Source organism: Podarcis liolepis, assembly GCF_965112155.1.
Source record: "Podarcis liolepis genome assembly, chromosome: 7".
Lineage (NCBI taxonomy): Eukaryota > Metazoa > Chordata > Lepidosauria > Squamata > Lacertidae > Podarcis > Podarcis liolepis.
The window spans coordinates 55,260,248-55,273,146 of NC_139561.1; the positions used below are offsets into that span (position 1 = coordinate 55,260,248).

At 50.5% G+C, this 12,899-nt stretch overlaps 1 protein-coding gene across 4 annotated transcripts in view; it reads right to left on the minus strand.

Moving 5' to 3' along the window:
• Nucleotides 1–12,631, minus strand: part of NDRG4 (NDRG family member 4) — a 51,065-nt gene extending 38,434 nt beyond the window's left edge. The window contains exons 1-3 of one of the 4 annotated variants that reach the window (XM_083515086.1): nt 12,338–12,631; nt 1,596–1,687; nt 201–245 (exon numbers count right to left, since the gene is read on the minus strand). In XM_083515086.1, the coding sequence (XP_083371212.1) occupies nt 201–245; nt 1,596–1,664 (114 nt within the window). In that variant the 5' untranslated portion in view covers nt 1,665–1,687; nt 12,338–12,631. Of the gene's footprint in view, nt 1–200; nt 246–1,595; nt 1,688–11,909; nt 12,159–12,337 lie in introns of those variants that run through there. The other 3 variants (XM_083515085.1, XM_083515084.1, XM_083515083.1) reach the window with 3 other exon arrangements.
• Nucleotides 12,632–12,899: the final 268 nt, after the last annotated feature.

Genomic DNA, 12,899 nt, shown 5'->3' on the forward strand with positions numbered 1-12,899 from the left:
TAAAAGAAACTGACCAATGGAAGCCCAGCCTGGCAGGTGAGAACACCTTGAACAGCACACCTTTGTTCAGACTTAATAGGTGCCTTTCCTTGCAGCCCCAAAATGCCATTTCTGACATTTTTAAGCCACCGGCCTGCATGTATTGAACCATGCTGAGCATGGCAGGCGCACAAAGGCAAGGAGAAGACATTGCAACTTACCTTCCAGTCTGTGTTCACTGCAGAGAGGAAAGTATCTGAATTCTCCTGGGAAGGAAACAGACCAAATCAAACCACTACTTCTCAACAGGTTATTCTAGCTCGTGACTTTCTCTCAAGCCTCCTGAGTGCACTCCCCAAACCTGGGACGTCATCACCATACTGTGTTTCCTGAAAGGAGGGTCATTCAGCTGCCTGTCACAGCAAGTTTGGGATCTATCCTGACTCTCTACAAATCGGGGTGGAGAACCTGAGGTGCTCCAGATTGTCACTGGCAAACCTTGGCAATGTCACAGCCATACAACCGCCAACCTCCCTCTCAAATTTGCAGTTTAAGAGTATGTGCAACTGCCTAGCAGAATCTCTGCCCGTCTCTAGAGCACAGATTTTGGGAGGAAGGCTGGTTGGTCAACATGCTGGCCAGAGGCCGTGGGGTAGATGCCAAGTGGAAATTGGGAAGTTGGCTGTGTGCTGGTGTGAAGTACCAAGTAGGCTGACCTCTCTCTCCTCAAGCCAGGAGAAAATGATAGTCAGCCAGAGTTTGGAATTTCACTTGCACACACCTGTTTGGAGCTGGATTTAAATCAAGATATAAATATCCGCATACATATCATGGCAGAAGACAGCTTCCAAACTTCTTTGTTACTGACATGGCTCACCAGGCTTGTATCTTAAGTTCCTTATTGGTGGCACCCACATCAGCATCACATCAGAGGCTCACCTGCCAACATGTCCAGGAGGGCTTTGGCTTTTCCATCAGGCTCTGCTCATCCTCTTGTTTACAGGGGATCCATACTGAAGAAGGAATGGAGGGTGGCAGGCAGGGCCCTGCTTCCTGCTTGTGGCCCAATGGCCATCTCTACACCCACATACATCCCTCTTGCCTCTGAGTGAGCAACTGGCAGCCTATGCAGTATAAAGGGTCTGAATTTGGTCCTGAGGCCACAGGCCACAGATCTCCAGTGGAAGAGGCCTCTGGAATGAAAGTGATGGGTGTGTGACCAGCTCAAAGTCATACTGGCACAGGTTTCAGGACAAGTATATTAAGAACCTTGCTAGATGAGACCAAAAACCTACCTAGTGAATCAGCCTTGTCTTCCCACTAGTCGATCAGATGCCCAAAACTAGGGCTTTAAGGGAAGAGTCCTTCCCAACTGTTGCTGACTTTCTGAGTAATTTCTCACTCAGGTATCTTTTGAATCTGAGACCATCATGGACACTGTTCCCAAAGCAGTTTGACAATGGCTGAACCTTGCACCAGTCCTGTGAAGAGCTTAGATTTAATTCCAGGGGTTGCTTGCCCTCTTGTCAATTCCATACACTTATCAGCTACCACTTGGTTTGTTCCCTTTTAAAAAAAATGTTTTGCTAAGTGATGCCAAATCCAGCAGGACTCACCAGCTCAGTGTCCTGCCCCCGAAGCAGTGGCTTCTCTTCTGTAAATCGCTGCTCATGCAGGCCGGCCATGGTCACTTCCTGCAGCAAAAGTCCTGCACAAAGGAAAAATGCAAGCACAGCAGTCAGCACAGCCCCAGACAGGAACCAGGCAGACTTCCCTGGACCTCCTTACACTTCAGGTGGCAGAGCTTCCTGCTCAGGAGCAGGAAGTAAAGTTGGATTTGTCACTACTTGGTATTCATAGAGCACTTTGCCCTGGATGGTTCACCCACATTAGCTCAGTCATGCTTCCAACAGCCCTGTAAGTCAGGCCAGTGTTATCATGCCTGTAGGACAGACTTGAGGGTGGATGGGGGAACACTGAGGCCAGGAGAATCATGGCTTGCCCAAGACTATTTGTGAAGAGAGTTGGTGGTCCACCTATGGCTGCACCTGCAGTTTCCCAGGTGGGAAGAGGCTCACTAGAACTGGGATGCTGTTTCTCAGCTGGAGCAACTGGGAAAGAGGCCCCTCACACTCCATCCCATTTCACTGTCCCTGTCTTCCCCACTCCCCATTTTCTTCAAGTTTGTGCCTCTGGCTCCCACAGATTAGCTGCTCAAAGCCACCACCTCATCTGACTTCAGAAGAAAACCTCTCATTCAGGTCAACGGAGGTCCCAGCCTTATGCACGTTTTGCAGGAGGGCAAATGGCAGTGGCTGGACAAGGACACAGCAACTCCCCATCCACAGAGATGCTGTGAGCCTCTGCCCCCCGTGTCCTGTTCCCATTGCTGTCCCTGGAGACCTTGCAGGTGTCTCCACAGGCAAAGGACAACCAGGTGACCTCCTGCACATGCTGCCAGAGCCAGATGCAAAAGGCCCAAGCCGAAAACAGAGACCATCTCATGTGAGCCTTGGCTTGGCTTTTCGCAGATTGCAGCAGCAGCGACTTGGAGAAGTTGAAAGAGAGAAAGAGAGCTGCTTCTTTAAGCCAGAAACAGGATACATGGGAACCTTTGCTGCCTGTTTGCAGTTAACTGGCAAGAAGTCACATTCCCTGGGGAGGAAGGAGAATGTCTCATTTGGGGCCGTTGCCAGTATCTCCTGCATTGCAATTCATAATACCACCACCAGCTTTGACTGTTGCAAAATCTTCTGGCTTTCTGAGGAGCAGCTGGGGGTCGTAAGCTGAACAAGGGGAATAAGAAACATGCTCTGCTTCCTTTTGTTCATTAACACATTGCAATTTTGTTGTACTTGCATTTTCTTTATTTGGGAGGGTGGTTTTATGGATGCCCATGTATTTTTTAATTTTTTTAAAAAAATATGGTATGGGTCACTTTGAGTGCATTTTGGGGAAGACATGGCAGGATAAATAAATAAGATTTAAATTAAACAAATGTAAACTGCACTCTATCCCTCCTCCCTGCTCCAGTTGAGGAGCCCAGTTCCCCTCAGGGGAAACAAACTACACAGAACATTCTGACAAGGCTAAGAATCCAGCATGTGGCTTCTTGCGCCAGCCAAGAGGCACATGCAAGTGGGATGATGCCACAGGGCAGCATGGGCAGTGCCACCTATGGCTGAGACAGATACCAGCCCTGGGAGGACGTTATCAGCAGCAGCCACTGCACATGGAGGCAGAAGGGGCACACCAGGGGCAGCAGGAGGGTTTGCCCACAGGCCATCCTGGGCCTGGAAGATGTTAGCCACTCACTGCAATGGGGTCTTGACCCATTTGCACCTTTCCAGCCAGTAGGCAAGCACCTGGTAGAGACAGACTCTGGGACTCCCCCCTGCAGAACCCTTGGTCTGAACATGCTGTGCAGAATCCTTCACACAACCCCTCTTCATCCACCCTGATGGAGCGAAACCCAGAGCACAAACTGTGAGGAACATTTAGTGCATGAAGCAAATGGGCAGAAGATGGCACCATGTGGCGATTGCACACTTCTTGCTCTCCAGGGAAGAGAGGGAAGTAGTGCGGGGTGTGCATCTTAATTTTATTTTTATTGTTTATTACCTTCTTGTAAGCCACCGTTTTGGGGCGCAGCCCACTCAAGGTGGCTGGCATCTCATCAAAGCACACCAAGGTTCAAGGAGGAACCATCTCAAACAGCAGCAGTCCAACATGCCTCCTTCATGGAGCCCAGAGCTCTGCACATTTCTGGGGGCCCCAATGAGGCAACAATCTGGGCTGCAAACACCCACTCTCTGTCCTGCTGCATTGAGAAGCCCCAGCCAAGTAACACACACTAGAGTGCCGATTTCACTGCACACTGGAGAGGGTTTAGCACAGTAAAGCAGAGGACAGATGGAGGCAGGAAGCCTTCAGAACAGTCTCCCTCTGCAGCAGTTTACTAGGAATGGCCTCCTCATACCCTACAAAGCAGGCTTCGTGATTGCCTGGTTCCTTTGGCTTTCCAGCAGTGGGCCTGTGTTGCTTGGGGGGCTATCAAGTCATGGGTAGAGTTGCTTGCCATCAATGATTCTGTTGCACTAAATCAGGAATTGGCATTGGCTTCTTATTTCAATGTGCCGAGAATCTCACCTTTTTTCCTTTTTTGAAAAAGCAAGTTTCTAGTCCTGGAGGAACAAGAGTTGGTAAACTCTCACAGACTGGGCAGGGGCTGGGAAATGTTCCCAGTGGCATCATTGATGCTCACCAAGCTGCCTTGTCATGGGGCTAGCTCTCCTGACTCCCAAGGGCAGGGAAGTTTGGGTCAGAAGGAGCTGAATCTCCCTGCCGGGTGACGCACAGAGGCAGGAACTGGGCTGGAGCCAGAGGGCCTCTGCACCTGGGTAGAAACTCATGAAGCTGTCTGCAAAAGGAGGGAAGCCAGGTGATCCCAGGGAGGCCAGAAGGCAACTGATTCTGCAAGGAGTGGGAGCCAAGGGGAAAGGAGAAGAGATGACCAGCTAGCTCAGGGCTTAGGGGGTGGAGAGGGGGCTCAAGTCACAGGATAGAAGCCTGGGGGAAGGGTCTGCCAGGAAAATGAGACTTGCTGGGGAGGGAGGGATGAAGAGGAAGACCCAGCAGTCTAAGCACCAAGGGTAGGTAACAGAGAGTGAGAGAAGGTGGGTGGGAGGCTCCCAAGGCCCAGGCCTGCTCTGCAAGGCTGTGTTTCTGGCAGTCCCTTCTGTGTCCTGCCAACTACAGATGCTGGAAGGAGCAGGACACTCGGGAGGAGGAATTTTCCCTGTCCACCCAAAGCAAGACCAGATGGGATCGCAAAGGTTGTTGGGGGTTTTTGCCTTGTGATCAGAAGCCAGGAGTGGAAGCCACCACTGCTTTTCCATAGCCAGGTCCTGCATTGATACCTTCTGTCACTCTTGCCTGCCTGCTGGCTTCCTTCAGCAGAACACCCTTCACAGATAATGATGATGATGATGACGATGATGATGATTTATTTATACCCCACCCACCTGGCTGGGTTTACCCAGCCACTCTGGGCAGCTCCCAATCGAATATGAAAAACACAATACAGCATTAAACATTAAAAACTTCCCTAAACTGCCTTCAGATGTCTTTTAAAAGTAGGATAGTTGCTTATTTCCTTGACATCTGATGGGAGGGCATTCCACAGGGCAGGCGCCACTACTGAGAAGGCCCTCTGCCTGGTTCTACCTATGATGTGGCATCGCAGCTCAGGCATACCCATGTTTGCCTCATGGTGACAGTGCTGCAGCTTTACAATGTCAAATAGGGTGTGGGGCAGACCCCTCAGACCTGTGAGGTTTGTCAGGCATTCTGACGCACGCTTGGGGCAGCAAGAGGTCCTACCCTGATGGGAGTCACTTCACATGTCATTGCAAACCGAGCTGGGCTCCTCTGTTAAGGGCGAGCGGGGTCTGCATCCTGTCTCCTGCTGCATCCAGGTCCTAGTATTGCTCTGAGGGTGGTCTCTGAGTTCTCCTAAGTCATTCCATGTGGGAGGGAGGAACCCCCAGTCCCCTCTCCTTTCCATACTGCCCCTGCCTAAGAATGCAGCTGTCCCATTTCTCTCAGACTTGAAGGAGGGGGGGTGTATAAGTTGATATAAACAAAGGACAGTAAGATTGGATGGACAGAGTGACTGAAGAAGGAGAGTTTGAGCAAGGACAAAAGTCCAAGGACAGAAAGAAGAGGTAGGACAAGGCAACCAGAGTTTTAAAGGTTAGAACATGGAGTCAGCCCAGGTACAGAAGAGGAGAGGAAGCCTTGATAGCATTGCTAAGAATAGCACCAGGAGGAAATGTCCCCAAATGCTGATCTTAAACTGGTAAATTTCAAGGCCAACTATACAGCTGCACTTACGCAAAAGCTTGTCTAGGAATGAGGAAGTACTCCAGTCCATTCATTTCTTGAGCCTTGAGGCACACCTTTACAAGAACTGATTTTCTGGAACACATTTGATAGCTCATCTGCAATTACTACATTAGAAGCTACCCAATACTAGGTCAGATTAGCTAGTACTAGGTCCATCTAGCAGCTAGTACAGTCGTACCTTGGAAGTTGAACACAATGCATTCTGGAAGTCCGTTCGACTTCCAAAATGTTCAAAACCAAAGTGCAGCTTCTGATTGGCTGCAGCCAATTGGAAGCCACGGAAGCCCCGTCGAACGTTCATCTTCCAAAAATAGTTCGCAAAACAGAACAGAACAGTCTGCAGCATTTGGGAGCCAAAACGTTCAGGAACTAAGCTGTTCCTAAACCAAGGTACGACTGTACTGCCAACCAACGACTCTCCAGGGTTTCAGGCAGGGAACCATTCCCAGCCCTACCTGGAGATGCTGTCAAGATTGTACATGGGACCTTCTAGATAGAAAGCAGATGCTCTACACTGAACTGCAGAACTTTCTCATACTTTAAAGAATGCATAATACATGCAAGAAAATGTCTGAAAAGCCATTTGATCTGTCATTGCTCTGGACATTTCACAGCCAATACTGGTAAAGCTTATAACAACAAGGGTATAATTTTGTCATCTAAAGACAGTGCTTGGTGGTTTTCAAGATTAAATATCAGAGATGATTAAGTCCCAAGGTTTGCTCTGAACATTTACACCAGGGCCCCAATAAAGGTCACCCTTTCCTAGTGAAAAATGGAGATGAAGATGAAATGTAGCCACTTACTGAAGGCTCTCCATTGGCCTTGCCAGGATTTCCTCTCCTTTTCTCTTGTTTTCCACATTACTTGTAGGCCCACCCCTCTGCAACTTTCTCTAGGGTCCCCACCTGTGACTTCATCTCTCCTAAAATTGTTTCTGTCAGTCACCCAAAGTTCTCCAACTCAACATCTCTCTCTTCATTCAGTCCCCAGCAGGAAATCCTTCCCTTCTGCAAAGCATCATATTCTCTGATCCAAAGTTCTCTTGTGTATAGGAGCAATACAAGCAAAGCACCCTTCCTGCCACTTCACAATTCTTGATTCTGTAATTCAGAAGCATTAACAGATTTGATATGCCCCTCTTTGCCTCAAACAGGAATGGAAGCAGGCAAAAGGAACATCAGAGCCTGAAGTTTCAGGGCCAGTGGAGCACATTGTGGCAGTCAAGCCTGGAGGTTGAGTGTTAGAGGATCCTCTCTGTCAGAAAGGCATGGAGCCCATGCAATAGATGGAGCCAATAAAAGTGTAGCTGCTCCTTCCAGATGCTGTTAGTCTCTGAATTACCAGCTTCTGGGGAACAACAGAGGGAGTGGGACTATTGTGTGCAGGCCCTCTCTGATGGCATCTCAGTGACATCTGGTTGGCTCCTGTGTAATAAAAGGTGGTGAACCAGATAGGCCCCTTTTGATTCAACCTACCATGGCTCTTCTTTTGTACTTTAAGCAAATTTAGCCAATGTAGCAAGATGCCTATGCAAAAGCAGAGCTGGTTCACACCTCTCTCCTGATGGGGAATTCACAGCCCCATCAAATAGGGACAGTCCCACTCCCTCAAAAGGGGATCCCACAAACATTACTGTGCCTGGATTAAACTTAAATTTACTACGCTCGTCTCAGAAGAGCACTCCAGCCACCAAGGACCCACAACCTGAGGCTACACTTGGTGGAAGATGACTGGCCCAACCCACTGGACCCACATAAGGCAAGTCCAGCTTTGCCCTGATCTCCCTTTCTCAATATTAATTAATCAGGCTTTGACCTGCCACCAACCTTCCCAAGAAAGGTTGTGCACGCCTTGTTAGATGCTGTTTCCTACTATTGCTTGCTTAAACAACTTCTACATGCACTCCATTTCCACAGGGATGATATATACTGCTTCCCTGCCTATACCTTGACTTGTAATCCAACACGCTCTTTAAAAAGAAAAAAGATTATTCTCTATATGAATGCTACTTTCAGAAACTGGAATGTTTAGAACTGGATGTGTTCATCACACTAATGGCACTTCAATCCCAAAGTACAGATAATCTCTCTCAGCAGCTTCATTGAGAAGTTCAACAGAATGAGTGCTACAGAAAATCCTAGCAGAACACCACAGGAGCAGGGTCAGCATCCCCAATTACCCATCCTGCGTCCATGCAGACAAGGAGGAACGGAGCCAAAGGAAAGTCATCCTCCAAACTCCAAGCAAGATCTGGAGGTACTGTGAAAGAATGGTATGATCCACATTATCAAAAGCCACTGGGAGGTTTTAGAAGATCAACATTGTCTGTATTATGGCTGTCAAGCTCAAGACCAGACTTTGCCAAACTTCTGCCTTTCAGATGTTGGGAACTTCCACCAGCCTCAGCCACATGCAAGATGAAGGTAACCCACCAGAACTATCATGTCTCCTGTTTTAGGGTCTGGGGAGGATGCAGATGACACACCAGTTGACTTTCTTGAGGGGGAACTCTCAGCACCCCTTCTATACTCTCCCGTTTGAACACATGGCTCTTCCATCATCCTCACCATGACTCTACAGCAGTGGTTCTCAACCTGTGGGTCCCCAGATGTTGTTGGACTACAACTTCCATCATCCCTGACCACTGGTCATGCTGGCTAGGAATGATGGGAGTTGTAGTCCAACAACATCTTGGGACCCACAGGTTGAGAAACACTGCTCTACAGCTTTCTCCAGTTTCTCCGGCTCCCCAGCCATGCAGGAGCATACACTTGAAGAATCATGGGCCTTTGCTTACACTGGCAGCGGAGGGCGGGTCATGGGAAGAGAAGGCCCCGCCTACCTTTAGATGACTGCTGAGGCAAGCCGCCTGGTCTCACTGGGAGCTGTCCAAGGTTGTGAACCACCTTGTCTTGGAAGAAGCTCCAGAAACCAGTAATTCCCGCAGGCCCCAAGCCTCAGCAAAACAGGGCAAAGACAACAATTTCTGTCTCTGTTGCACACTTACAAGCCAGACTCAAGTGGGACAAGATAAGAAATGCCATATTTTGAGATTTCAACAAGGACTAGAACCTCCGGCCCCTTTTTATATAATTTGGCATTATGTAAAATGCATATATAGAGGACCCATCATTTTCAAGACAAACCTCGTCACCAGCCTAGTAAATCTGGAACTAGACTTGATAATCTGGTAACACTGATAGTCTTTACTTGGTTATTTTAACCCAGTGTGCTACATGCCTACTTTATAGGGTTTTTTTTCATCTTCTAATTTTCATCTGTTGTCATATTCTCTTTTTTATATACACTATTTAATGGAATAATAATAGAAATAATAAAGAGAGAGAGAGAGAGAAGAAATGAATGGTTCTGCTGCCACAGGTCTAAAAGCTGGCGAAGCCCCTTAACTGATAGAGTTGGTTTTTTGAGAAAAGAACAAATCACTCCTTCCTTATGAGAATGCAGGACACGGACACAGACACACACTTTGTTTGCTTTGACCTGTAGCACTAGAGGCTGCCTATTGCTGTCTTTCACCAACCACAAGGGACAGAAATCTACACTACATGTTGCAGCCTACACAGCACCAAGCAACCAGTCAATGTCACTGAGGGGAGCCAGAGTGTTGCAACCCAAGCAACAGGGACCTGCCAGCATTTCTAAGCCCTCTGCAGCATCACAGCTGGAGCTGAGCCAAGTGGTTTTATTTTATCAGCAAAAAAGCCAAGTAAAAAAGGTCACAGTGGAGCTAATGATGTTTCACCTTCTTGGGACACAAATTCAGAGGTTGAAATGCCCCTTGGCACCAGGAAGAGATCTGCTGGACATGATGCAGCTGATTCGATGCTGGAGAAAAAAAGTACTTCCTCGCTGACATCACCAGCAGCAGCACCTCAAAGGTCTTCCAAGAGGGCTCTGGGGCACACTTGACCAAATCCAGTCCAAGTCTTCCACCACTATTTCATGAGCTGCAGGCAAACTGCTTATGACCAGTTTGGCCACCCCTGTAAAAGTGTAGGAGAGTGACAACAGAGCAATGGGTTCGAACAGTCCAGGAGGTACCAAACTTATTTTAAAAAACAAAAAAACAAGAATCTTGAGTCCACCCATTAGCTCCTATTTTAAAACTTGCTAAGGTGCTTCCAAGCAATAAGAACTGTAAAATGCTTTCTGTAGAAATCTTTTCACTAACCTATATTTACATGGCTTTAAAATACTAACAGAGATGTGGGTGGCGCTGTGGGTTAAACCACAGAGCCTAGGACTTGCCTATCAGAAGGTCAGTGGTTTGAATCCCCACGAAGGGGTGAGCTCCCGTTGCTCGGTCCCCGCTCCTGCCAACCTAGCAGTTCGAAAGCACGTCAAAAGTGCAAGTAGATAAATAGGTACCGCTCTGGCAGGAAGGTAAACGGTGTTTCCGTGCGCTGCTCTGGTTCGCCAGAAGCGACTTAGTCATGCTGACCACGTGACCCGGAAGCTGTACGCCAGCTCCCTCGGCCAATAAAGGGAGATGAGCACCACAACCCCAGAGTCGGCCACGATTGGACCTAATGGTCAGGGGTTCCTTTACCTTTTTAAAATACTAATGGCATGTAATTTTTAAACCCCCTTTCACATGCCTTGCCTTTAAAAAAAAAAAAAATACATGACTTGGGGAGTGGTAAATCCCTGCTCTGACTCTTCCATCCTAACCCAGATCAATGCAATATGAGTTGTGAAGCTTGCTTAGCACAGGTCTAGCTCTCTTGAAGGTGTCAGCTGCAAAGGAATTGTCTCCAGTGACTTTGCACCTCCTTTACAGAAAGGGTTGCACATTTGGAAGCAGAGGACTTGATGACAACTGGTGGTGTGTAACCATAGCAATCTTCTGACACCAACCAATGTTCCCCAACCAATGCCCTCCAGATGGCTTTGACCGCCCCCGCCAGAAAATCTTGGGAATGGTAGTTCACCCCTTGTCAAGCTACAGTTCCCAGCACCCTTAAGAAACTGAAGTTCCCAGGGTCTTTATGGGGAGAAACAATGTGCTTCGGACATATGGTGAGTAGGCAGCCTCAGCCTATAAGGAGCGGCGAGTGCGGAGGTTGAGTTGTGCTTTGAAGCAGGTCTCTGCTCCAAAACCAATTCTCAGCACGAGGGCTTACCCTGATCACATGTGAAATAATAAAACCACACCTCTGAGCATGTGCAGAGTGTGCACCCACCTCATCAACAGGTATGACAGCGTTCAAGGGCCATAGCTCAATGGTTAGAGCATCCTCTTTACATTCAGAAGGTCCCAGGTTCAGTTCCCAGCATCTCCAGGAGAGAACCTCGGTCAAATCCTGCCAGTTGGATGCACAATGTGAAGCTAGATGCACCCAAGGCCTGACTCAGAATAAGGCAGCTTGATTTCTATGACCACAACTCCAACTTGTCCCAGCCAGCAGGGTCTGCTAGGAGTTGTAGTAAAAAAACCTCTGGAGAGTCATAGGTTGGAGAACACAGAGTATGCCATGGACCAAACCTGGACCCCAGCCAGGGCATCTGCCGCTGTACCACTGAGTCACAGCCGTCCCATGGGAAATTATGGAGGCTGCCTTGAGCAGAGGCTCCCTCCAGGGCTGCCTGCAAACCCTTTTAACCCTTTCACACCCTCACAGTTTGCCAAGTAAGGTGGGGGAAGGGAATGCCACTCTCAGGGTCCCTTGGCACAACAGCCCCCCCCCCAATGCCAGCGTTAGCTACTTAGGAAATGAGGTACAGGGGGAGGCATTAGGGAGCACCCCCCTTGCCAAATTACCCCACCCTGACACTCTGGAGCTAGGGAGAGGGTGTTGGATCTGCAGCCCCTGATGCCTCCTCGTCTCCCCTGGGGGGGTGGGAGTGTCCACCGCAGCTCTGCCAGCCTGGCTCCCCAGAGCAGCTGCATCAAATCCAGAAGAGGCACGGTGGGGGGGTGGGAGCCTCTGAAGCTGGAGCAACCGCCCCCACCCCACGACCTCCGAGAGCCTGCAGGGAACAGAGGGGCGTCGGATTACCTGTCAGCAATTCTATCTTATGTCCCCAGACCTTCATAGTGGCGGCGGCGGCAAGAGAGAGAGCGAGCGCTTGCGAGGCAGGCGACAAGAGACAAAGGCGGCTCCCGAGCTAGCCAGACTGCTCACTGCGGCTGGGCAGGCTGCGAGCAAGCGGGCATCGCTCCAGCGGGGAAGGCGAGGAAGAGGGCGGGGGAGGGAAGGAAGGATGGATGAATGGATGGGGGGAGCTGCCAAGCCCGTCGGTTAGCCGAGCAACGTCAGCGGGGGGGGGGGGGTTGAAGAGAACCGTGGGCGGGGGGGACAACCCCCCCCCGCATTCCCGTTGCCAAGTCGTGCTGCGGGAGGCGGCGGCATCCTCGACACCCCACCCCGCCGTCGGTCAAGCCCCATCTGGGTCTCCAAGACGCTGGGGAGGCGGGTCTACTTACAGCCCAGAGCAGCTGGTCCCCTCCCTCGGTGCCGAGCCAGGCCGGGGTCTCCTCCGTCTCCTACGGAGGGGCCGTCCCGGCGCGGCCTCCCGCGTTGCAGGCGCCTGGGAGCGGGGCGTCGGTGGCTGGCAGGAGGACAGAGCCGCGGCTGCGCTCGGACGGGAGGCCGCCCGGTTTAAATGGGGGAGGAGGCGGCGCCGCTGCGTCAGGAGGGGGAGGGGGAGAGCCAGGCGGGCGAGCGGGGGAGGGTCTCGCGGCCTCGGCCTGCAGCCCGCCTTCCCGCTCTCCCTCGCAGCGGCGGCGGTTGCTAGGGACGCGCCGTCGGGGCTCCCTCCTCCAGCGACAGAGGGAGCTGCCTTCCCCCGAGTCCGCGGATCGTCTAGCTCAACATTGTCTACCCTGACTGGCAGCAAGGGCTCTCCCCCAGCCCTCTCCGGAGATGCCGTCGGGGGTTGAGCCTCCTGAGAGCAAGGCTGGCGCTGAGCCTGGACCTTCGACGGACAGAGGCGCTTGGGAAGGCAAGCCAGTCCGAGCGCGGCCAGGCACTCCTTCCCTCTCTCCG